The 27,659-nt window shown below is 42.3% G+C and overlaps 2 protein-coding genes across 9 annotated transcripts in view; one reads left to right on the plus strand and one right to left on the minus strand.

Moving 5' to 3' along the window:
- CLSTN1 (calsyntenin 1) overlaps positions 1–9,543 on the plus strand; it is a 197,785-nt gene extending 188,242 nt beyond the window's left edge. The window contains exons 16-17 of the mRNA XM_085899036.1: positions 6,725–6,909; positions 7,033–9,543. Coding sequence (XP_085755162.1) covers positions 6,725–6,909; positions 7,033–7,236 — 389 coding nt within the window. The 3' untranslated portion in view covers positions 7,237–9,543. The remainder of the gene's footprint in view (positions 1–6,724; positions 6,910–7,032) is intronic.
- Positions 9,544–12,787: 3,244 nt separating this feature from the next.
- The window catches only part of PIK3CD (phosphatidylinositol-4,5-bisphosphate 3-kinase catalytic subunit delta), a 201,114-nt gene continuing 186,242 nt past the window's right edge, over positions 12,788–27,659 (minus strand). For all 8 annotated transcript variants that reach the window (XM_085899030.1, XM_085899034.1, XM_085899029.1 and 5 more), the window contains 2 exons: positions 21,248–21,380; positions 12,788–19,274 (listed from right to left, as the gene is read on the minus strand). In XM_085899030.1, coding sequence (XP_085755156.1) covers positions 19,140–19,274; positions 21,248–21,380 — 268 coding nt within the window. In that variant the 3' untranslated portion in view covers positions 12,788–19,139. The remainder of the gene's footprint in view (positions 19,275–21,247; positions 21,381–27,659) is intronic.

Below are 27,659 nucleotides of genomic sequence, written 5' to 3' on the forward strand. Positions count from 1 at the left end.
GCCATCCTGGCTGGTAACGTATTGATTCTCTTAATCGTTAACAAACTACGTTCCCCAATGGGATTCGATGACATCCGTCGGGTTTCATTTATTTTCGTCGAGCCGTTTCAGATAAAACGAATGCTAAAGTTTTTCCTTCAATCCAATATGGCGGCCAAACCACGTGGCCGATAGTGTCATTGTGATCAAACTGTATGCACCGAGGGTAGTGGATCACGTATGCAAAGTATCGCTCATTTCATCGAAATAATTCTTGAAATATTTTCCATGAAACCAAAATAGCAGCCACACCACGTGACTGATGACTGTTGTTATCAAACTTTTATCCCCATGGCGAGTCAATGGCATACGCAAAGTTTCGCATCAAAAGGTTGAGTGCAGCGTGGCTTGGGGCCCCAGCATAATTGCTCACAGTTATAAAGCACGCATCTAGTTATCTTTATATTATTACCTCCGCCACTGAAGATGAAAGAGGTTATGTTCTCACCCCTCTGATAGGGCAAAACTGATGGCCTAAACATAATTGATGAGAGGGCTAAACTAATATATAGCACAATATCTCTAAAAGTTGTGCACGGATTCGGACGAAACTTGGTGGACACATTGGGTGTGTGACAAGGAAGAATTGATTCAGTTTTGGTGAAGATCCGAATCTGGATCTGATAATTTTTAAAGTGATTCTTCACCGTTGAGAGATCGGGCGAAACCGATATTTTGCACGATATCTCAAAAATGTATTGGGCCCCATATGTTCTCGTGGATCATCTTTGGCTTTTTGGGGGGTTTTTTTTGGGATCATCTCGTGGATCATCTTAACAAAATTTCAGTTTGTTAACCTATTACAGCCATTGCGTGGCGGAGCTAAGTGCTCTACCGACTGCCCTTCTGTTTATGAGGGTACCCAGTCAAATGGACTGGGTAAACTATTGTTTTTCTTCAGTTTATTTCTTATTTCTTATTATTTTTCCGCCGGCAATTTGCGGGCTTTTTCGCTTTAAAAATCATTTTCTCAGGAACGGTAAGTCCGATCGACACGAAATTTTCACCATAGTATGTATCTTTTTTTGATAGCACACTCAGTTGATAATTATGACGTCATAGGTCACGTGGTACGGGCGCCATCTTTAAAAAACCGATAAACTTTGGACCTCTATTTCTGAAACGGTTTACACCCTTTGCTTTCTTTTTTTTGTTAATGTGTGCTTGTGTTGGTGTTACGGCTAACAGCTTTGCTACAGCAAAGAGATAATAAAGAGATAATGCATGACGGTGCAATGGAAAAATTTTTTCGCTTCATACATTTTAATAAGCTCCCGATGGGGAATACGGGTGATTTTTCGTGACCTCATCGGTGAAGCGGTATGCCGGTGAAAATTCGTCAAGTACAACGCTGCATCGGAAAAATCTCAAATTTCTTGAGCATCATCGACACAACAATTCACCGTAGAAAAACAATATTATAACGTCATAAGCAACTTGGTTCGGCAGCCATCTTGTTTTGATTTTTTTTTTTTTAATCTTCTCCAGAACGGCTGAACAGATTGAGGCGAAACTTTACACACACATTCCCCATGACATCCTTTTTCAAGTTTGTTAATTTCTTATTGATTGGTCACATGGTTTGGCGGCAAAAATGAATTTACCCAAAAACCTTCAAACATCTTCTCCAGAACGGCTGGTCAGATCAAGGGGAAACTTCACGTACATATTGCAGATGAATAGTGAATATAAGTTTGTTAATTTCTAATTGATAGGTCACATGGTTTGGCAGCCATGTTGGATTCAAGAAAAATATTAAATAATGTTTTCTCTGGAATCACATAACCTATCATAGCGAAAATTTGCAACTATCATCTTCCATCATGTCTGCATACATTGTAAAAATTGTGATGTCACAAGTCACATGGTTTGGTGGCCATCTTGGATAGAAAAACACACCTCATCCGATTAACACGAAACTTCACACACGTATTCCACTGGAGGATTGGAGGCAGAATGTAAATTTATGATGTCATAGGTCACATGGTTTGGCAGCCATGTTGGATTCAAGAACAATATTAAATATTGTTTTCTCTGGAACCACTTATCCTATCGATGCGAAACTTTGCGACTATCATTTAAGTCTCACATTGTATCAAAGGCGGACATCTGGGTACCCGGTCATCACTGCCAGCAGTTATAAAGTGGCAGTTATAGTTAATGCTGTTATTTTTAATATTATTATTACTATGTTAACATACAGATGGTGGTGTTACGGCTTTGGAATGGAAATATGTCTTATAACCATATTCATGCCTCGTATCTTGTTGTTTCTTCATCAATCTTCACCACTATGCACTTGTTGCTTTACCTTTGATGATGATGATCTTCCAGAAAGAATGATTTATGATTGTACACATACAATTTGTTTTAGCATATCCATAGAACATGGCACTTTGTTCGAAAATATTCAAATAAATAACCTCATTGCTTTGGGATGGAGCTTAATTAACTGTCTCCACTCAGTCATCAGCCACCACAATTGCTCCATAATCACCACAATTTTCAGTGTGCTTGGTTGCTCCAATTTCTCACATTATAACAAATTAATAAACTGAATGGGATGTGAATTATTCTTCGTTATAGGTACCGAAGCCGCTTTGCCCTTCCGTAAGCCTCTACTTTTAAGACCGAGTAGAATTTTGGAAATGCTCACTTGGAGTGAATTCTAGCTGACCAGGTTTCGTCGACATTATATCCAAGTATCTTCATCGAAGTCCTGGTATATTTCACTAACATGAAGGACCATATTTTGCACAGGGTGATTTTAAAACCTGGAAGGCACTTTGAGATGTTCACTTCTGATTCTGATGTCCCATACTCTGTTACAGAGCGTCAGTGATGCTGAAGCACTTTCTTGGCAAGGGTTACACTGCAGGGTTTGCCATTGCCTTCCCAGCAGTAGTTAGGCCAGGAATTTATAATTTGTTCATGGTACCAGGGATAGTTCACCTACTCTTTGCGAAAGACACCATGAAATCTTTAATGTTCACCAAGTAATGCCGGCAGACAGGACACCTGTTTTAACATCCATCTAAGGGGCAACACACACATTGATGAATGACCCTGCCTGTGAGATACCAGGACCGTTTAGAGCTGGGTCGGGATTCAAACCCAAGCTAGACAGCTTAGAGGTGAGTGTGCGTACCTCTCGACCATCCTGCCATCCTGTGAGCCTGATGTTCACTTATTTGTGCTCATTTTTTGCGATTAAATGTGCGTGTTTCATCACGGCACAAGCAGCTGGTTTTGCAAAACGTATCCCTGCACTTATCTTCCTATTGGTATGAAACTGCAATGCAAAGTTGGTATAGGCATTGGAACTGAAGATTATGCGAAGCGTTCCACTTGCTCCAATTGAAAACCACCTTGCGAGGAGCCAGCACTTGTTGTCTCACCTATGAGACCATTGAACATGACATTGTTTTTGTGTGTGCTGGAGGTCTTTGTCCTGTAATGAAATGCTGAGGAAGCTTGGTCAGTCGAAACGCAGGTGGGATGATGACGTGAGCTGATAAAACATTGGACAAGATGATGTGGGCTGACGTCTCAAGAACAGGCTTTTATAAGAAAATGCTGAGAGGCAGCTTTGTGACACAAAGGCAGAGAAAAGTATTCGCATGATGGTCAGGTGGATAGAACAGGCCTTGGGAATGGCTGTAGGAATGTGACCCTGAGCCATCAAATGCACAATCCATGAAACGGTATAGATTTCAATTTGACCAAATTATTCAAAAACATGACCTTTATTAAACCTCGTATGTTCCGTGATCGCTCCCAGCAATTGTGGACGTGCGTGGTTTGATGGCCGTTATTTATTGTTATCCCAACGCTTTTTGAAAAAAATGGAGGGATATTGTAATCGGCTCCAACTGTCTTTCCATGTCTCCGTCGCGCTATCTCCTCCTAAACGGTTGGGCAGGAATTCACCAAACTTGGTAGTTATGATCACCGCATGTCAAGGAGCAAGAGCAGTGTCATATTTGGCTCCGCCCTAGTGAGATTTGTCAGGGTTGAAAGACGCGTTCCACGTGTTCGACCAGCTTGTGATTTTATCCATATCTGCAGCGGGGGTGAAGAGGCTGCTGCTTGCCAATCTGAGGGATGACACATGGTACGGCAGAGGATGCAGTCATCAGCAAAGAGATAAAGAGAATTTTCCAGAGTCGGAGAGATCATTAATGAAAATGAGAAAAAGAACAGGGCCCAGAACGCTACCTTGAGGAACTCCAGCCTGGACAGGAAAAGGGGGTGAGAGAACTCCATTGAGGGCCACACATTGACTGTGTGTGACAGGAGAGGAAGTCTGCGAGCCATGAGTGGAGCCATCGGAAGAGAGTTTGTTGAGCAGGGTGGGGTGCCAGACCGCATCAAAAGCATGTGATATGTCCAGCAATGAAACTTTGATTTAAATGAAACTTTGTACATGCAATCAACATTGGAGGATGCATGAAAAATGTAATGAGTCTTTGGATTTGACCACTGGTTCATGCCTCAATGGGTGGCTACTTAGGGTCACATGGGTCAAAACTGGAAAAACAATTTTAACTCGGATTTTGATATTGGGTCATTTCACGTGAAACATTTTGCCATCTTTCAACATTGCTTTAGGTGGGAAGTGCGGGGGATTTGCAATGGTACACCATCGACTTCGCTCCAGTTTGATGTTGCAGAACAGAAAACATTTTAAGTTGCATTTGGAGATCCACACCCGGTGTGTACTCCGGTTAGAATAGGTACACCGCATCCCTGTGTGTCGTAAGAGGCGATTAAAGGGTTGGTGTCAGGAAGGGCATCCGGCCAAAAAAACATTGCCTCAAAAATGGAACCATGATTGTCATGGGGCCCACAAGGCTAACCTCTGCTCTCGCAGGGAGAAGTGTGTGTGTGTGTGTGTGTGTGTGTGTGTGTGTGTGTGTGTGTGTGTGTGTGTGTGTGTGTGTGTGTGTGTGTGTGTGTGTGTGTGTGTGTGTGTGTGTGTGTGTGTGTGTGTGTGTGTGTATCCACAGAGGAGCTCCAGGTGGAATGCTCCACATAGTCTTTCAGGAGTTGTCTACAGTGACATTTACAATACACTTCTTACATCAAAGTTGGACGTGAAAATTCACAGATGAAAGAATTTTATTTTTGACGAGGTGTTAATTGTACCATTTGTAATTGCATTTTGATACAAATTCTGAACAGCTAGAATCTCACCAGAAGTTGTTCTTTGACCATGAAGATCACAAACAGCAAGTGTAAAGACCCTCACTCTTTGTACCTTTTGTTCAGCATCCGTCATGGTTGGTCCGTGTCGATGGTAATGCCGCTGCCAAGGAATGATACGCAAGATTGGCAGGTTTGTGGTCCATGTGCCTACCTCAATCCGTAGTCCTTCGCTCGGTTCTACTCTCTAATCTCCCTTTGGTTGAATCGACTCCCTGCTCCGGCTTTCTTTTCAAGGCGGTGACCCACCTCGTGTCGATCTCCAATTGTTCTTGATAATTTTGTTCAGTGGTATAGTCTGCCTGTTCCTCGTCACAAAACTGTCGGTATGGAAATCTTGTATCATCGGTCATTTATCTGTTACCTAGACTATGACTACATGCACTTAACTAATAATGTACAGCATATCGATGACTTCCTAAAAATTTGCAGATGGGATATTGGATGAGACTTTCTCATCATCCTGTCATGAACAGGCGTAAACCCAACCAGGTATTCAAGACGTGTCAAACGTGAAGAAATGGACCATTGAATTGATAGAAACTTTGCGCCGGATGTGATTGCATGAGAAATGGAATACAACCGTTGTACTCGGGTATGATTAAACGAGAATAACGTTCAGGCCTTGTAGTTTAAGAGCCATGTGCGCTCGGTGCTGACGTCATCCCATCACTCAAGTGGAATGAAGGGGAGCGAGAATACTTCGGGCAAACACGTGTGGGTTTAGCCTTAGGGAGATTAAACTCTGAGAAATTGGTTTCTGTCTTGGACACTAACATTGCTACGACTTCTCTCGCACACTCGGTGCAATTTGAAATGAAAAATTTACAAATTACTTTCTTTGTACAACATAAGCTATTTCAAAGTCGAATATTGGTCTTAACAATGTGTGAGCCATAATATGAGTTTCTGGTTCAGTTGGCTTCACGCGATGCCTTGGTATCAGGAGGGAAGGAATGAGACTGGAAGATGGTGCAATTATGCATCATGTCCAAATTAAAGCAATTTGTTGGGACGCAATGTTTTCTTGGTCTGAAACGGAGGAAACTTTTATCTCGTGTACTTGACGAGCTGCAAGCAACGTTTAGCTGGATTAGTAATGGAATTGTGCTTGCCATTTTCTTGCTTCATTTTAAAATAAATCGGCAGCAGGACATGTCTGATAATGTACTTGCCTCTGAGCTGTCTCATTCTGAATTTGATTCCCAGCGAGGCGACTTCGACTGAAGCTTTCCTCATGACGTGTTGCCAGCGGCAGACGTTTCATTTGGAGGCTTGCATCCTTCGAGGCAGACGTTAAACTATTTAATAATCTAAAGGAAAGATCTCATGATGGCCTTCGCTAGAGTAGACCTGGTTAGGTCCTGCTCCCTTAAATCTCTCTCGTTCGAAAGCAGTAACAGCTTTCAAGCAAAATGCACAAAAAAAAAAACAGGACCCAGCACTTCTCTTTCTTTTTTCCCCCATTTCCCGTATACAGCTATACCCAGTATGGCAGCTGTGGTCATCATCCTGTGTGTTGGTTTCCTTGTGTTCGCCATCGTTCTGGGAGTTGTACGTGCTCGCTCGGCCAACAAGCGTGGTGCGCGAGACAATGACACCAGCAAGGAAGGCGAGATGGACTGGGATGACTCTGCCCTAACCATCACAGTCAATCCCATGGAGGTAATTCCTATTTGAGCACAAACTCATACATTGCACCTGGCTATAATTAAAGCATTGGTGATTGATTGATATTGACCGACTGCTCAATCTTCCAACCTCTTGGTTCAACTGTGTCGCTGGCAGTCTTACGAGTGTCCAGGAAGCGAAGGAGACAGCGAAACAGAGCTTGTGGCAGAAGATGGAGAGGAAGAGGAGGAAGATGATGAAGAGGAGCCTGCAATAGGCGAGTCAGAATCAAGCGAGGGTGAGGCGGAGGATGAAGTGAAAGGTGGCACCCACGCACCACGCCAGCAGCTCGAATGGGATGACTCGACGCTTACCTTCTGAGGGTTATTCTTTGCCGTAGCAAATGACCTGCTACAATAAGCCTAATTCTGGCATGTCCTGCATTGTCATGTGATCTCAACATTGCTCCACATCGAATCATACGACCACCTCTACTACATCTTTGTGTTTTTATTTTTTATCTCATTATCTGCCTCTTTCTATTTTGTACTTCCTCTCTTTTACTCGTTTGCTCCTTTTATGGATTTGTTTTGGCGACTTGAAGCATCTCCATCTTTGACTTGTTTCATTTTGTTTTCCTTTGACTTTTATTTTTTTTAACTTATTTCGGCTGAGTTATCACTATTTGCGCAGAACTGTTCCGTTTTGCCTCCTTCACGGAGGAGCCCGTTATTGTTTATGAAACCTGTACGATATTGCAGATACATGCTGACATTTTCGTAGTGAAAGCCACGTACCCCAAGCACTCACCGGTCACGATTCCGTCTCGGTCGTGCAGCTGAAAGGAACACGCTTGTTACCCAGAGCTTGCTCCGACAGCGCACCGAAGAAACCATTGTAATGATTGTGAATTTTGGACAAAATCTTTAAAATCTTCCAGCTTGCTTTTTGAAATTATTTTTGAACACGACCACCGCACAAATCCAAGTTATATCAGAAAAACGTTTCCGTTTTGAAAAACTAATCTGTCGTCCCGAGTTCATTGCAGAAGTTTCTTTTCGTATCCCACAACACACGGAAATGGACAGATCAAGCAAAAGCAGCAGGTTGGTTATTTTTTTTCTCTGTGGAAATGTTGTCTGAGCTACTACTTATTTTCTTTTTTTGTAAAGTGTTATCTGTACATTTTAGAATGTTATGGTTTGCCATTTCATGTTGTGATGAGGGAGTTGATGAAAAAGGTTTATCTGGTCTATTCTCAGTTTGCGAAGCCGTTCGAGCTTCGAGTGTTTCACTGGTTTTGATTTGAATCCCCCGTCGATTTTGCTTGCTGGTAAAACATCCTCGCTCTCCGACCGACCGCTCCCGTTACGAAACATGTTGCAACTGCTTTGTTTTGGTCTGCATACAAAAAAAAACCCACTCACCATCGAACTGCTATCGTGGATACAAGCATATTTCAGCTGCCTTCATCAATTAGCCGCTGTTGATGAAAACGATTGCGATCCGGTACGTTGTTGTCATTTCGGTTTCTTTTTGTACACTTTGATACTGATTTTGTGCTGTAATGTCTGCATGAAATTTGTTTTTGTTTTTAATAATTTTTTTTTTCATAACGATTGAAAATTGTGTAAGTTTCTGGTTGGTGTTCAGATTTCTTTGAATTGATTAATATTTTGCTGCAAAGCTTTTTATATATATATACATATATATATATATGCTCATGGAGTCGGTCCTCTTTTCATTGGAACATTTTTTTTTTAATGCCAGCAAATCACGCAGATCCTCATTCCTTTTAAGATACCGAGCAGTTTGCACCTTAATTACTTGCCTGTAAGATGTTTCAGTGTGGAATGTAATTTCAAATCTACCCTCTCCCCCAACCCAATTCTTGGAGATCGTTTAAATCATTTTCTCCGAAAGCTTTATTACAAAACAGATCTATAAAAGCAGCAGCTGTCTATGGAGGCTGAGGAGTGCCTTGGAAAGTTGTGTAAAAGCCAAGACATTTCTTGCTTTGGTCACTAAAGTGCGACTATGGGATATGGGAATAAATGAGTCCTCGTCATTGGACAGCACACATTTCAGGATCAACCGTCCATGGTCGCCGATGATATACTTGTTCGAAAGAAATTTTAACACCACACTTTGAAAGTGAACCTTTCATAAATGGAATATGGAACCTACAAAATGCAACCCTTTCCCACTTTCCACTTGCAGATACACGGTACAAGAGCACTTTAGCTGAAGTGAGCAGTTATTTGGCTGCAAATTGAGAAAATGAATTGGATTGTGAAACTCGCTGTGCAAAAATCACTGGTTGGATTTCAACCCTTGCCGCTCCCCATAACACTACCCCCCCCCCCTCGACCACCCCCACCTACCCCACTTCCACTTCACAGTCCATCCAGTGTACCACCATAGCTGTGTATATTGACATAGATAGTTTGCTAGCCACTGCTCCCAGTACATTATCTTCTGCTAACCGAACCGGCTGTAGTAAAGTGCAGCTTTGGGAATATCCATCTCCACGTCTGGATGTGAAGTCGTACAAATGTGTCGTCCTTTCGTGTTGTTGCATCACCTTTTGCTGAGGAATGCGTTTGTGATTTGTCCACTAGCTGTGCTGTATGACACTAACTCTTGCTGTTCTGACATTTTGACAATAAAAGTTCCTTTTGGTCCCAAGTGTGTGATTAATTAAACAACAATGTGCAAGGTATTTCACCCCAACCCACCCCCACATTCCAAGCGACCTGGTTGGATATCCCAGTGGAGATTAATTTTTATTTTCAAACAAAACGTAAAATATTCTTTCACAAGTGAGGAAACAAAATAATATAGGATAAGTCCTCATCAAGGACACAGCCCACCCCCCCCCCCCCCGGACCAACCACACCTTTAAAATGGGACATGTAGATTTTGGATTAAAATAATTAAGTAAGTAATTTAAGGCGGTATGTCACAAATGGAGATGGTAATGTGTGTATAAATTAATAAATAATTCAAGGTGGTTTGTCGGGAGTGGAGATGGTAAAGTGTATAATAATAAATAATTCAGAGTTGTGTGTTGTAGTGGAGATGGTAAGGTGCATATCAATAAATAAATAATTCAAGGTGGTACTGTATGTCTACAGTGGGGATTGTAATTTGTAAAGTGCATAAAATTAAATAATCCAGTCACATGTTGGAAGTGGACATGGTAAAGTGTTTATAAATAAATAGATCCTAAAAACAAATTTTAAAAATTACCAAAATTCCAATTGGCTCCGATCCCAAAATCATTTGATTTGCATCATGTCAGATATGGTTGCATACATGTGCCAAGTATGAAAGAAATGTGTATCCAGTCATTTTCTAGTTGAGACTGCGGATGGGTGGAAGGACTGACACACAGGGCCCACAATACAACACCCAGTCATACTAACATCCGGTTAGGGGCTAAATATTACATTGCGTGCACCTGTTAAGGAAACGGAGGGGCAGACACAACCAATGAAATGCTCAGATCTGAGTGGTGTTTGTTTGTTCATCAGGTTGAAGGATCATGAATGAGTGTCGTACAGGCATTAAATCACACACGTACAGGCATTAGACAACAGTGGATTGTAAACATCACACAAGCACAGCTCGTGCCCTTGAGGGAAGTGATGTAACGTCCTTGAGCACTGGATGCTGATGACACGATCTTGTAAAAAGACAAGGAGATAACCTGATTCCACCAGGCTGTTGTAAGGGAATTAGTTCCCAATGGCATTTGAAATATTTATGGAGTTTGTCAGGAATACTCAATCCCTTTCTTCTTCAAGTCCTTGACCACCCCCCCCCTCCACTCCTAATCCCATACCAGCCCAAAGTCTTCAAGCCCTCCTCCCAAACCCCAAGTCCTCAACATTCCCCTCCTAACACGAAAGCTTCATTTTCCCTCCTGTCATCTACATTCCAAGCCTTCAAACCCCATCCACACCCCAGAGCATGCGGCAATCACCCTTTCCCAACTCTGTCCCTTCTCTGCCCTTCTCCCTCCCCCCACACCAGCTCTCTGTCCTCCACTCCCCATTTCTTTTTCAAGTCCTCAATCCCCCCTCCCTCCCCACCCCAGGTTCGTGGCTCCCTCTCCCAACTCCAATTCCACATCCCTCCCCCTCCCAACACCACATACCTCACCCCTCCCAACTCAACATCCACATAGTCTACAATAATAAATGTCAGTCAGTCCATCAGTGTGTGTGCAGCCTGGTGTTGGCTCAGTGGTGGCTTGGGATCCCAGGGTCCTGAGTTCAAGCCCCGTCGGCCGCTGAATTAATACACCAGGGGGTTGACTGAGCCTGTCATCCTTCCGAGGTCAGTGAAATGAGTACCAGTTCCAGTGTGTGTACTGGTAGAGGGGCACTGCATCAGCGACACAGTCACGCTTCAAGAAAAGATAGCTACCCCGGCAGCTAAGCTGCCATACGACCACCACCACTGTGTGTTTCCTCCATAACTAAAGCAATGAAACCCAGCAGCCTGAACCTTTGCATGAATACTAAGGGAACTCCAAGGAAGTGCAAGAGTGAAAATTTGGTGTTTGGGTTAATTAAAACATCCCTTTTGAAGATAATTAACGGTATTATTTAATTATATCCTTTATCCAGGCTCAGTCCTTGGTCAGCCCACTCTCCCTCGCAGGGGTCTTAATTTGCCATTTTTTTAATTGGCCTGCTCAACAATGCTTTGACTTGGGACAGGCAACAACTGTTTCTTCAGAATGAAGCGCTCAATGTTTTTTTTTTTTTTTTCACTTTCCTTACTCATATCATCGAATGTCTGATCTTCATACCTACAAATTGCTGTATACGTCGCTTTTGTAAAGGCTATAGTTAGCCCTTACAAAAGATATTCTAGTTTTCCAACCAAGATATACACTAATCCAACCAAGATATTCTAGTTTTGTATTTTTAATAAATTTTCCAAAATTTGTAGAATTTGTTCTTCACTTGGAAATTGTGGGTTACAATGTGTAAATAAGGGGGGTGGGGGGGGGGAGTCTGATTTAATGTAATTTAATTCCAAGCGATAAGGCAATAAAAAGTGAAAAATTTGAAAGGGGGTTTAGACTTTCTCCAGGCACTGCACATACAGACCATCATCAAACCCGGTTCCACCGGGCTGTTGTCAGGGAATTCGTTCCCAACAGAGTGTGGAGTATTTGGGGAATTTAGCAGGAATGTCCTTTGACAACAATGGCAGGGACCGGTGGAAAAGCCACATAATGTAAAATGTGACCGAGTCCTTAACCTCTTTCTTGTTCAAATCTGCATCCTTTCCCTTCCCTCTCAACTCCAAGTCCGCATCCCTCCCTTCTCTCGCAACCACATTATAAAATTGCATGTATCATTTTTAGTCGTTGGTATGACTTAGGCAGGGTCAGAATCTAAATTACTGACCTACAACACTGAGAGCAGACATTCAAACCATTATGCCACACACTTGTACACGTTGGGATTTTTATAAGTTTTTAGCCTCCAAAAGGTTAATATTTAAATGCAGTTTTTAAAATATCCTTCCCCTGCAGACCTCGATACGAACCAGGCTCGTTTTGGAATACCTTGCACGAGACAAATGTCATGAACCAAAACAGTTTTGTATGCGAATAGTGGTATGGGCATTAAGCTGAGTGTCTTGTCTGCTAACATTAGTCAATGGACGCTAAAGAGCCCACGATGTCTTGATAAAGATTAGGTCAGTTATTACTGGCACAATCAACAGGCCTGGCCAGTCGGTTTACGATAGACTTGTGTCAAAAGGTTTCCCCGGCCGACACCACAATATAGGAATAATCGGGGTCGTTAAAGTAGTAGTTGTTGTAAGTAGTCGTAGTCGTTGTGGTAGTACACACTTTCCTCGCACTCAATTATTTTTCTTTATATCCACATCCAGGAATTGAAGCTTTTGTTACCAAAAAAATATTTTAATAGTACATACAAATGGTCACACATTCTTTAATTATATATACAGGAATCAGTGCAAAAACAAACAAACAAACAAACAAACCAAGATATGTTAGTTTACACAGTTCACATTATTGGCAGGCCAGCTGTAGAAATGAACATCATGACACATCGACAACACTCGATTTGAATGTAGCATTCCACTGCTAATATAAAACCATTAAAACACTTTGACGACAATTGCTTTCGGTACAAATAATACCAGATTCAACTCAAGCGGGTAATCTTTTTACTCCTTTTGAAAGTAAAATCTTAAGAGTTAATAAAGAGCATCGCTCCGGTTCTAAAGGCATGTTATTCAAACCGACAGTATTTCGTTTCCATGCGGAAAAAATTGTTTTTTTTTTTAATAAAAAAAGAAAAAAAAATCACTTACTCAAAGTATAAGGAAACCAACAAATTGAAAAGGATTTGTTAAAACAAAGCGTACAATCTCCACACGATATATAAAATTATCACAACGTCCTTGTTACTTATTTTAAAATAAAATACAATTCAGTGATGATCTACAATGCATTCACGTTTGTCGCTTGCCACGAGTTCGGGTTCTGGGCGACAAGGCAGTGCAACAAAGTACATTTGGAATGAAACGATTCTTACACCAAAATCACAAAAACAAAAACACACATTAGTCGAGACTTCCTAGAAAAATAAGTTATTCCTCAAAGGCCACGCCTTAACTGATTGGGAATACAAGCACGACAGGCCTCAAGGTAGGCCGGTGCACTTGAGGATCTTGCTACACCTATTGAAAGATCACCTAAGCTTGCATGCAGGTTTAGTAAATGCAGAAGTTGCAATCGTGAACTTTACTTGCATAAACGTCGGCTTGGTATAACTAACTTACTTTCATCATTCTATAAGTGACGGGACATGACCCGCACAAATTCCCCCCGTCTCCTGTGTCTCTAACGTGGGACAACCCGCCGTCGTCAGCATTGCGGTGGAACCACAGGAGTGCACACATGCCATTTACAACACCACAACACATCCCGTCTCATCTTCCTTGATGCACCAAAGCAAAGGAACATTTTTAAAGCAAAGTTCATAATTTAAGAATCAGTGCAGCAATGAATGTGCAGAGTTGCTCGCAATTGTAAATCTTACTCAATATCCTGAAAAGGAAGAATTGGTTTGGGAAGGGTGAGCGACAAAGTTGTTGCATTTTATTGATTTATTTTTGGCCTCAAAAACGCACCACGTAAAATCGCACCTCGCCATTCCACCTTACGGTTCAATAAAGGATTTGGCAACGGACTGCGAAATGAATGGGTGGGTAATGTGAAATGGATAGCAAATTAGTTTATGAGTACTAAGAGATGCAGCAAAAAAATTAATAGAATTCCAATTGCAGAAATTGATAAGTGAATGCCTCCACCCACCCCCCACCCCCCACCCCCACCCCCCCATACACTTTGACCCTTGTAAAATCAAAAGGAAAATACTGGACCAATGTTTCCATCTCTATTTGGGGTATGGCTGCATTGGATCTAGGTGGAACTGATGGTGGGACAAACATCAAGGGAATTAATGAACAGGAAAAGGGGAGACAGAGGAGGGGAGGAAATTTAAACTAGCAAGTAAGATGGTTGGATAGGAAAGGTTAATGGGGGTTATAAAGATCATGAGTCAGAATTGGACAGGGCAAGAGATGGTGGTACACTGCTTGCTTGAAAACCTGGAGGGAAGAGTGAGATGGAACAGCCTCTGGAAGATTCCACAGACAAGATAAGTGAAGTATAAAAGAGTTGAGGTATGCAGACAGCTTGGATTTTGGAAGTTTAACCAGGAGGGGGAGAAATTGGAAGTGCATGTACATCCTGGAGTAGATAGTGAAGAATTGGAAGAACACGTGAATTCTGGAGAAGATAGGGACGAACTGGAAGAACACGTGAATTCTGGAGTAGATAGTGAGGGTCGGAGGACTGAGAGAACAGAGGGAGCAATGTTGTAGAATAGACGGTAGATAACAGAGACAACCAACCTGCCTGTGATGTGAGAGCGAGAGACCCTGAGCTTCAGCCTGATCATGGGACATTCCAATAATGTTGAGAGCTTTACATTCCATAGAATCCAGGAGAGACAGGAGTGATGCTTGGGGGCCAGCCCATAGCAGTGAGCAGCACTCCAATGAGCTATGGACAAAGGCTTTGGAGGCTGTGAGTAACTGTCTGTGGCTGCCTTTGGAAGCCAGCTTTACCATGTTGTCTGTGTTCGTTATTGGACCAGGGCACGTCAATGCCAAATTTGAGGTGTAGTTATGTTGGACCAATGTACCTCATGACAAATTTGGGCTCTTGATGTATTAGAGCAAGGTACCACAAGGCCAAATCTGGAGAGGAAGGAATGGTATGTGATTGCATTTGTTGGAAAGAAAGAATTAAAGAAAGGAACGAGAATGGCGTTCGGTAGAGTGCACACCTCCACCAGGCTGAACAGTTTATACTTTGTATCCCACTGATAGGCGGTATCAACATCCGGACCTTTACCAACATCGAATCGGCTTATTCTCGTCACCTACCAAACTCATCCAAACAGACAGTGGTGAAAACATAACCTCCGGCCACCTTCAGTGCCGGAGGTAATAGAGAAACAAACTATCAAAAAAAAACTACAGGATACACCTGTAGAAGAGGATAATTAATAAAAAATAAAAAAGGTTGAAGATAAAAACCATTTAATAAATCAATTTTCGGTGTCCACTAATTTGAAATGACATTATTTAGTACAAAACGCTATTCAGTGTGTTGCTCGGTAAACAATGTGTCAGAAATTTGGATCCATGTCCAGTGTGCTGGAGAGCTTTTGAAAAATACATAAAAAGAAAGAAAAAATAACAATGAGTATCCATCAAAACAGGACACATTCTTATTTACAAATACAAGTTATCACTGGATGTGAATTTGGATGATAGAAGGCCGTTTGAATGCAAGGAAGTTGGCACGCAAATGTGATGATGCTATTGCTTCGCCATGTCTTCGGGCACAATGCTACAAGATAGTCCTTGTGGCAATATTTATCAACTATCTAGTTTCGGTAAATTTGGTTACTTTTAAATAAAATTAAAAAAAAATTCAAACGGTTTCAACTTTTCAAAGATTTCCAAGTTTGGTAATTAAACTTTAAGAAGAGAGCTGTGTTCACCTATACTGGGTCCTTATCCTATAAAGTTTAAAATGCCTGTACAAATTGATGCCCCCTCTCCTTGCATCCGCTATCCCCCCCCCACCCTCCTTCCATTCTTAGAACTAGCCAAGCCCCAAAAAATGTTTAATCAGAAGAGGAAACCGATAAGCATATTGGGTGTTTCTCCGGTGATTATTTGACCACATACCTTGCACTGGCATATCAACTCTACCACTGCTACCTACATCTTGCAGTTCTTGCATGGTAAAATAGATGCAATATTACATTAGTACTGCCTCAGATAGATGTATTATGCGTGCGACAAATTATAGTCATTACTGTACTCGGGAATATTGATATCCGATGAATGGAAGAGTTGGTGCAGGTTTTGCGACCCCTTCACAGGAACTCACCATATACTCCAATTGATTGTGTCTAATCACTTTAAGCTCTATCATCAGAATTACAAGCTTAAAACTGGAACACCACACTTGATCGAACAATCACGTCGTCGGAGATCAATTGTACAGGATGATGACTGATTATGATACAACTTAGTTGCGCAAAGCTACGCTTTGTATTGTGATCGGTTTCATTTTGTCTAAAGGTGGGCTTCATCAACTGAAAGTTGACAGAGGGATATTGACTGCCATGCAAAGCAAAAGCAAGGGAAGGAGACCTTTTGCTCAGACGAAGACTTAGGACTTATTAACCCTTTATTTGCAGATCTTTTAATTGAATTTTTAAATCAAGCTTGGATCTATACATTTCAGAATATCTACACATGAAGTGAAACTTTACTAGTTGAGACTTATGGATAACACAGGCTGAAACCAGCCTGTCAGTACATGCACAAACATGTTCATCATAGAGTCTGGCATAATGCGGAGTAAATTGACTGCAGTGACCATGATCCATCCACCATGACAACGATCTTGCTGACGGTTCATTTTTCAGTTGATTCAAGTTAAATGAAGGAAATGTTACTTAAAAAGAAATATCTGTGATTCAACAATGGAAATAAAAATCAAATACATCCAAATGAACTACAGTGGCCATCAAGGTTGCATTGCCTTCGGAGGCTCGGCATCACAATAGGAGATAAAACAAGGAATGGATGGATAAGAGTAGAGACAAAAGTGATCGATTTGATCGAGAGAATGTGGACAGGACACATTGCAGAACACAAGAACTTTGGTGGACAAAGATAATAACCAAACGGGAGTCAACAAAGCACACGAGAGGAGGCAGGCCACTCAAAAGGTAGACAGACGGGATTGACAAATATGTAAGAATATCATGGACGTGGCAAACAGAGGACTGGAAGGAATTGCGTCGTCTGGGAGGAGGCCTCTGTCCAGAGGTGGACTTCTATAGGTTGATGACAACGATGATTGTCCTGAATGGTTTTGACAGTGTTGCTAATTGTAGGGCATTTATAACTTTGGAGCAACTTAAAACGATTGTGTGTTTCAAGTTGATGGATTCGAAAGTGGAGTTGAGTTTAGCAATATGTTACGCACCCTGGTTTTCGAGATGAAAGAATAATCGAGTACAAGATCAACTAACATGTTAATGAACCATAAATGTCATAAAAACAACTCGAGGAACCCCTATACATTTCAAAGTACGAGGCAAGTACCGAGTCAAAAATGATTCCACACCTGCAAGCGTTACCAATAACATTCGCATGGTGCCAATCCAGTGATTAGTACAACTCGCTGTAATCACAATACACCATCTGAAGCTAAATGAAACTGCAACATGAAAATAACAAAAACTGGCAGTCATCGTAAAAGTTACTTAAACGAACACCGAGCTCTTTCCACCATTTCACCAGCATTGGATACCCCTCCTGTTCCTCTTCTTCCAGTGAGAGTAAGTTGACAAACTGATGGGTTAAAAATTAATCTGGTGTGGATATGGTGCAGGCACAATGGGCCAAATGGCCTTGGCGTCAAATTTCCGTGTGTACCCTAATGAAACGGAAGACCAAGAAGGAACCCGAATAAGTAAAGAGCAAAGATGGAGTCATCAGGAGGAACCTGGATTCGGGTTTCAGCCGCTACTCCACAACCCTCAAACCCATGCAGGCACAGCCAAGTGGGCCTTACAGAAAAAATTCTGCAAGAATTCATTTCTCCTTAGAGAAATGGACAACCAAAGAGAGAAACAGAGAGAGTAAAAAAAGATGAAAAAGAAGAAAAATCAAGAATTTGAATGAATAAAGAGAATTATGAAAAAAAAAAACGATGGTTCGGCCCACACTTGAGCAGCACAAAAAAAGTATCCTTGTGGAGCCAAGTGTATCCCGATGGACGCTAGTGTACCCTTGTGTATCCTGCTTAAAGTTTCCAATTTGCATCACTTCACAGTCACTACGACCACGCCAAATAACTTAGCCAATACGTCTGCATCAGGCCCAAGGCATAATTTAGTGCAAAAATATACATACTGTACTTGTTTTCATTGAACATGAGTTAGGTTGTATAGTTTCCTCGAACAGGGAGATGGGCATGCACTCCAGATGGCCCGGTTTACAGCAGAGTCGATGCTTTGATTCTGCAGCTTTCGATATCAGTTACAATTACTTAGTGTACCGGTTAAGATAAACTATGTACCCAAGCGGTACACACTTGTAACACACCATAGCCATTTATCGGCATGCCAATACCGAGCAAAATTATTCCAAGCGAGACAAAAGAATTGCATGTCAACCTAATTGCTAAAAAAAATAAAACAAATAAACATTACCTTTGACTTTTCTGAAGGTGATTCGCCTGCACGGATGGCAACACATCAATATGCAAGATGCTCGACACAATGCGAAGGTTACCATGCAACATGATGCACAGATTCGTCCGACTTCGGCTGAAAATAGAGCTTTAAGACCTCTTCGCCATCCAAATAAGACACAATGGAAATAATAAATACAATTCTTCTTAAACCGAGACGGTATATGCATTCCTTGGGCTCGGAAATCAATACCAATCATCTCGATTTGTGGTTTAAAACAAAGTAAACATAGCTTAACACCTTCTTGGTAGGTTAGAAAGTCAAGATTACAATGCGATTGCAAGCGTAGACGAGGCCTGGGACCTCGGCATGAATGAAAGAAAATGCCTTGGTTATGGCAGAGTTGAGGTTCCACCAGCTGTATGGTTGTCAGCGGTTGTCCTTGGCAACGTTATGTGCCATCCACATAACTTTGGTTTTCCAACTCTCACGTAGAGCTTCGTTGAATTTCTGGCTAAACTGCTTCAACGCCTCGCTCTCACGTTTCTCCAAGGCCAGGGTTTCCTGGAAATAGAAATGGATCAACAAGAACAAAAAAAATTAACGAAAGGTACATTAGCAAGGAGGATATTTGCATGTGCTGAGATACGATGTGACACATTGATGACACATCACGATGTGACACACTGGCTTGCACAGCTCGATGTATGCCACAACGTTCATTCCCCCATTGCCGATGCTGCACCAGCAGAGTCCATCTTGCATAGCCATCATGTTTTACACGTTGACTCCACATTCGTACCCACGCTGCGGGAATTCGCTCGACATGGATTCCGGTTAGATTTGGACCGTTATAACTCCGAAATGCTTGAACGGTAACGACAGGCAAAAGAGCTCGAGTGCCTCCTCTGTCATTGCCAGGTGTGGTGCAACACGGCCACATTTGTCACAACTTGTGGAAGCGATTCACACCTGATCTCGGGTGTTCGGCGTTGCCTTGGATAGAGAGAGCGGGGGGAGGGAAAGGTAAACGGCTACATTTCCAGGCCAATTACCTCACCATAGGACTCAAAATCGTCCGTACAATCGGCTTTGCTCGGCTGTGGGGAAAAAAACATTTTTAGTTGTTCCCCACTCCCCCACCTCTCACATTGTTGCCAAGGAGATTGTGAGTTGCACAAAATAATAGTGGGTTCGAGTTGGGAAAAAAGAGCGAAAACCAAACTCGGAGAGGAAGTAGCGAATGTTAGAAATACCCAAAACTAAAATGTCTCTCCAGGGTATCTCGTTAACGCTGACACGTCATTGTTCAAATAGTCAAAGAAGCACCTGCAATGCACCCGGGCAGCCAACATGTGCCGCTTGGTGTGCAGAAACATCTGACCAGCCATAGGTCTGACGCAAAATGGCTAATCCGCAAGAACGTTCAATTGCTTAAATTTTAATGCCTGACATGAGATAAAATGCTCAGTGCAATTCATCCACAAAAAAAAAAGCAAAACAGCGTTTGCTCGAGCACAAATGACCAGATCACGCGTCCTTAGTCCTCAACTGCCAAGCGGCGTTCTTGGCACTCGTGTAGAAATGCAGGAAGCATGGAAGGTGTCACATCGCAATAAGAAACTTCACCTAATGGTGCATTTTGACTGATGCACTCGGCTAACAAGCTTCTCAAAAACAAGGCCAGACATGGCAGGTCTTGCACACAGCACGTGCCTCGCACACATCCTCATGAGGAGGAAATCAATTGCTCTCAGAGCATTACCCAATCCAGATTCCATCCCCGAGTGCTCAGCCATGCAGGCATGAGAGATGGCCAAATGTGGATCCAAATTGCACTTTCCAAGCATCCCCCCGAGCAAGCGCGGTTCTTTATGAATACTGCCTTGGTGCTTTCACTTCCTACAAATTTTCCTCGAGTGGAGGAGTTGGGGCGAGGAAAAAAGCCATTCGGTCAAAATCTCCTCCATCATCTTTGAAGCTAATCCCGTCGTCCATCACCCGAGCGATCAAATAAATAAATAAATAAATAAAATCGGTCTTCATCAATTGCCTCCAACTGTGGACGCAATTACACTTGGCTGCGGTATGTTATGGATGGTCATGTCTTTGGGTTTTCTTGCAGTAAGGAAAGTATACTGTTGCTATAAGATCTGTTGAAATGGAAATCTTTGTGCCACCTTGTTGCCGACGATCATTGTCCAGCAATGAATTTGTATTACCATGCAGGATAGTGATATCTTCATAAATGCATTAGTATACAATCTGGCAATGATAGAGAATAAATAATTTTTTACTTGTCATTTGAAACAAGAAGATATTTGGAATCCCCAATATCAAGGACACAAGGTTTGCCATATTCGAGAAAAGTGAAAAATCATTCTGCCAAAGTCACCGGTTGTCATGTAGTATGTTATGGTGTAAAGTAAAAGTTAACAAAACCATTGTAAGTTCATTCAAGGTGAGCACCACATGGTTCGGCCCACACTTGAGCGGCACCACTCAACATGCCAAACACAGACAGACAACCACAGCACCTTGAGGTAGCAAATGTCCTTTGGTGAGGTGAGTTCTGGGAGGCCTGCAGCAAGCGTCAGTGCAAAGAGGTTGAGGAAGACATGTCCGTTCTTGCGTAGAATCATGTACGCATCCTCGCAGTACTTCCTGAACCTGCAGACAGAAATCTAGCTTGAGACACCAAACGTCACTGCTGCAGCCACTCGGCCACCAAACACCGGATCCTTTTTGCTCTCATTTTATTCACATCAGATTTGGAGGAAGCGAATGTCTCAAGAAACAATTACCTCCACGATTTGGTTTCACGATCTTCTCTGGTGAAACGGCTTTTTTTTCTCGTTGGGCCAACAATATTCTCACCACATTGTAGACAAATTGCAAAGCCTTAAATGTTTTTGTTTTTTTGTTTGAGGCTTTAATGAAAATCTCTTAAGACATTCATTCATTTTTGAAACACTAGTAAATTAATCCACATCGAAAAATCAAGATTGGAGACACACTTTGCAATCCACCCTCGTCCCATACTCCCTCATTACCCTCGCCGAAGGAGAGGGTATTGCATATGGGTTCCGTTTGTTTGTTTGTTTGTTTGTCCGCACAGAACTTTAGTGTTTTTCTCCACAACCGCTTGTCGGATCGAGACAAAATTTTCACCATAGGAGCGAGTAATCATGGAGAGTGTTCTATTGCTAATTACGACGTCATAGGTCACGTGGTGTGGCACACGGCAAGTATTCCTCATAGGGAATGAGTGAGATTTTTTTTGTCATAGGTGCCTTCATTATGACATCATAATTGCAGGTATAGAACGCTACATCTGATAAGTATGAAATTTTTGAGGGTCATTTTAGTAGAAAATGGTCCACAAAAAAAAAATTATGACATCATCGGTACGTGATTCGGCAGCCATATTGTTTTTTTAAAAATACCTTCAAAAATCTTCTTCTCTGAATGGCTGAACCGGTCATCACTGCCGGCAGTTCTCAAGTGGCAGTTCTAATTATGTCTCTTGTTAATTACTTAACACACCAGTACACAAACGCCACACAAAATACACCACACAAAAGAAGACCTCGCGAGGGTCTGCAATCTCCGATTACTCTTTTTCTTGTTATTGGGTTGGATTAGTGCCGCATACTCCCTCCAGGGTGTCAGGGACTGCCAAAGGTGCTTCGTGGGCAAGCAAATACACTAGATGGTTTCCCATTGCCTGCCCGGCAGAAGTAATCGGTACAGGGATTTGCCATTGATTGAGGATGTTGGTGAAACTCATCTTATCTTTGTGAAAGACACCGTGGGATCGTTAATATCCATGAGGCAATTCTGGAAGAACGGCCCATGCGTTAATGTCCCATCCGATGGACGGCGCACTGAATGATGCAATACCCTGTCTGTGAACCACAAGGGTGACACTCTCTGCAGTCGGACTGAAAATCGAACCGGCAGCCTCATTCTTCGTTTCTTTTCCAGCAGCAGCAGTACAAGGAGACAATGTTGTGTATTGTTCCCTTTCATGTTGTTGGGATTGTTTTACCTATTTTTTCCAAATTTGCTCATGTATTTATCTCAACGTATGGAAATCTGAAAAGGTGCTCAGACCTTTAACAAGGAAGACAGCACGTGAAGAGTACAGTACATTCGAAGAGTACAGCAAAGATTGCACAAAATTATACAAAATACATCAAACATACATATAATATAAAAGGAACAGTGGAGTGTATGTTACACAAAAGGACTCAATAATTAATTACATTTATGAAAGTAAAACCATGAGAATTCAAAAATCACACTTTGGGACATGCAACAATGCACAACAAAGCAATATCGAAGGGCACGGCACAATTTTGAATGCTAAAAGAGGAATTTGTATGCAGCGGCACAACCGTGCTGGCTGATACACTTAAGAGCATTTCCATTTTATTTTGGCGCATGACTCGGCCAGAAATGCAGACCAAGGCGCTCGCTTGATCACGGCAGCCTAACAGCCCATACTCCATCATCCACAGTACGGTAGGTACTCAAACCAAAGCACAGCAAGGCAATCACTCTTTGCCACCATACCATCCCTATCTTCAACTCTCCACTCATGCAAAATTTTCATTTTCTATCTCAGCTCATACAATAAGGTCACAGTCAAACCCTAAACCCTTCTCTGCCATCTATTTCTCCCATTCTACACACACACACACACACACACACACACACACACACACACACACACACACACACACACACACACACACACACACACACACACACACACACACACACACACACGGAAAACCCGATAAACTTCTCTCAATGCTCTTGTTTGACCACACCTCCTGAGACACACAATTTTTTTCATAAGCCACGCCCACTTTCCATAAGCCAAATTTCAAGTGAATCGGATGAAAATTGACGATTTTAGAAATCTGCCCTCTATTGACCTTTTGGCCAATGTGGACCTCTAAAATAATTGGTGGTTGAATTCAGTGACCTGAAAGATAAATCCTCTTCAAATTTCAAGTCAATCGGATGAAAATTGAGTTTTTAGAAATACCACCTAGGTTGTTGACCTTGGGCCTATGTTGACCTTTTGGTCCATGTTGATCTCAAAAAGAATTGGCTCGTTGAATGCAGTGACCTGAAATATAATTCATTTTCAAATTTTAAGTCAATCAGATGAAAATTGAAGATTTTAGAATCTCTCCTAAGTTGTTGACCTTTTGACCTTTTGACCTCAAAAACAATCGGCTTTTTCCTTATGATAAACTCTACCATGTGGTGAAGTTTTATGAAGATCGGTTTAAAATTGTGACCTGTTGGCAATAAACAAACAGACAGACAGACAGAAAAGCCGGTAGGCGACGAGGGATTCGCTAGGATCGAAGCGCTGGATACGATGCTTTTCATTCTGACCGATCCACCGACGAAGATTCATTGCCAAGACGTATTGGTTCACATACAATTGTTCCTCTACCTGGCAAGATTTTTCCTATTGTGTATTTTGCCAAGTGGCACTCCTCATAAAAAATGACGGTAAAATAGACACCCTATTTTTGAAGGACTACCATTTGAAAAATAATCGGTTTGCTGGTTTGTGCTGTGGAGCCTCGCGTTGCAGACAGACAGACAGACAGACAGACACACACACACACACACACACACACACACACACACACACACACACACACACACACGGAAAACCCGATAAACTTCTCTCAATGCTCTTGTTTGGCCACACCTCCTGAGCCACACAATATTTTTCAGAAGCCACGCCCACTTTCAATAAGCCACGCCCACTTTTCTACGCCACTCCCACTTTCCTAAAATGCCCCTCGTAAAAAATGACGGTAAGGCCTAAGTCACATTTGCTCTACGGCGAGGATACGGCGGCCGTACGCCCTCTGAATTGACAGAAACGTGCGGCGGCCGCAGAGTTTCTGCGGTGGCCTCAGGGTGGCCCTACGCCGTTTTGCTATCTTTTCCAGGCCATAAGGTCGCTGTGGAATTATAACGCGGAGTTATAACTTTTTTCATTTCTACGTTCGCCGTAGCAATTTGACAATCCGAAACAAAAAACTGGTAAAAATAAAAAAAAAAGAATAAAAAAATTAACCCAATCATACCATCCGCCTGGCCGCACGTTCGCCTTAGGGGCCCCCTGCGGTCCCCTTGCAAGCACCTTGAGGCTACCTTGCATCTGCCTTGAAAATTCTATGGCTGCCGCAGGGACGCCTTAAGGTCACCGTGCGACATCAAATCAAAGACCGTATGGCAACCCCACATTTTCGGTCTCCACAATTTCTAAGACCTAAGGCCTAAGTCACAATTTCTCTACGGCGAGGATAGGGCAGCCGTACGCCTTCTGAAGTGACAGAAACGTGCGGTGGCCGCAGAGTTTCTGCGGTGGCCTCAGGGTGGCACTACGCCGTTTGACTATATTTTACAGGTCATAAGGTCGCTGTGGAATTATAACGCAGTTATAACTTTTTTCATTTCTACGTTCGCTGTTGCAATTCGACAAGCCGAAAAAAAACCTGGTAAAAAAATAAATAAATAAACCAGTCACCCGCAGGGTGACCCGTATCTTGTCAAAAGGTGACCACGTGTGACTTCTTTAAGGTCACACTGAGGTGAACAGAGCTGCTATCCACCAGGAGCGACTCCTTGAGGAATATCTGCCTACGAGAGATTCCGATGAGAATCGTTCTAGAGAGTAACCATGAAAAATATGCGTTTGCCTCATAACGTCACCAAATGACGTCATAATGTCTCAAGCTTGACATATCTAGAAAGCACTCATCGAGGTGTTCAATTTGAGGTACTACACGATATGGTTCCTAAAACTTGAAAATTTGACCTTAGGCGCTAACCATGAAGCTCAAGGCCAATCGCCACCAAAAATTAATCAGCTGAGCGCCAGACCATGAACTATATTCCCATGAAGTTTGAAGACGATCCGATCAAAATTACTCAAAAAATAAGGGTTTCGTCGACTCCCCTGATTTGCGACAAAGTGACCTTGACCTTTGACCTTGACCTTCAAAATTTTATGCGCTGAAAGGGACCTCTATCGGCCTCTGATATGCGAAGTTACAAAAATTTCCAATGAAAACTGTGCTCTGCAGAATTTTTATACGTGATTACAGACAAACAAAAAAAAAACATACAAGCTGACCAACATATCTTGCAAAAACTTAGTTTTGGCAAGATAATAAAAACCCACTCGTTTCCATCCGTCTGGCCGTACGTTCGCCTTAGGGCCCCCCTGCGGTCGCCTTGCGGGCACCTTGCGTCTGCCTTGAAAATTCTATGGCCACCGCAGGAACGCCCTTAGGTTACCGTGCGACATCAAATCAAAGACCGTACGGCACCCCCACGTTTTCGGTCTCCACAATTTATAAATACCCCGTGCGGCTCCCCGAAAAATAAAAACATATGTGACTGCTACATTGTGTGACCATGGAAATACTGCGGCCGCCGTATAATTGCTATTGGCTGTAGATTTTGAAGACCCCACGGCCGCCGTGGCAAATGTGATTTAGGCCTAAATAGATACCCGATTTTTGAAGGACTACCATTTGAAAAATAAAACCTCAATCAAAAATCGGCTCGAGTAAAATTTTCTAAATATCTCGAAGTGTTTAATTCCGAAGTCTCGTTTCTCTACATTCAAAACTGAAGAACAAGTATTGAAAATACTGTACGCGGTTTTTCGGCCGCTGCACAGCAACGGGTGGTTGCTCGGCAACGAAATTCAAACACGCACATTCCCACCAAATACCGCACATGTTGGCAAAGTTTCATCGAAATCGGTTCACTGGTTCGAGCTATGGAGCCTCGCGTTGCAGACACACATACACACACACAGACAGACGGAAAACCCGACAATAAGGGATATCTAGTATATATAGCGAATCCAACAGACAAGCCGGTAGGCGACATGGGTGGTCGCTATATAATTGCATACTAGTCATCCAGTTTTTGACGGATCAGGCTGAAATGTTTTGACAAAGAGGTTGATTATAGTGCGCATAAAAGTGCGGAAGCCGATTTTTGATTTTCGGGCAAAAAAAAATTCGGATTTTTTAAAAAAAAATTTCAAAGTCCCGTTGCTAGGCAACGGTGGCGTCCATAGCAACGGTGCTCAAAAGCATACAACTAGATCCTGGTATGAACCTACCAGTCAAGTTTCATCAAAATCGGTCGACTCCTCTGGCCTCCAGAGCTGTCCATTACATACAAACAAACAGACAGACATACAGACAGATGGAAAACCTGAGACTAACGGTTGTCTAGCGACCACCCAACAGACGACAGACAGACAGACAGACACAAACAGCCAGAATAACAAAATCGACTGACCAATATACTTGAAAAATCTTCGATTTTGTAACAGACAGACAGGGGTAAAAACATAACCTCAATCCACCTTCTGTGGCGGAGGTAACTATATGATTAAATTAATGGTCGGCATCTACATATACATTAAAACGAAAAGCATGGTCCGTCCGTCCGTGCAGCCGTGAGTCCGTCAGTGCACGAAGACTATGTGCCTATTAATCACGTCCTGTTTGAACATTGGTTACAGACCACACGAACGTCTATAAATTATGTAGTATTGGAATGTTCCTTTCACAATGATGTTGTGTGACTATGTCTATTAATTACATACTGTTTGAACGTCAGTTTCACCCTGATTTTACACACATACGTCTAGTAATTACATCCTATTGGAATGTACGTTTCGATGCTTTAGAATGCTGAGACCCCTTTGACCAGTAAATATCCTTTAAGACCCCCAAGACCTAAAAGACCCTGAGGACCCAAAAGTCTGAGGACCGAAAAGACCCTGATAACCCAGATGACCCAAAAGTCCTCGAAGACCCAGATGACCCAAAAGACCCCAAAGACCCTTCAGACCCCTTAGACCTTTTTATATGACAA

The sequence above is a fragment of the Eptatretus burgeri genome, chromosome 10 (assembly GCF_056783735.1).
Source record: "Eptatretus burgeri isolate ZD-2024b chromosome 10, Ebu_testis_v1, whole genome shotgun sequence".
NCBI classification, from domain to species: Eukaryota; Metazoa; Chordata; class Myxini; order Myxiniformes; family Myxinidae; genus Eptatretus; species Eptatretus burgeri.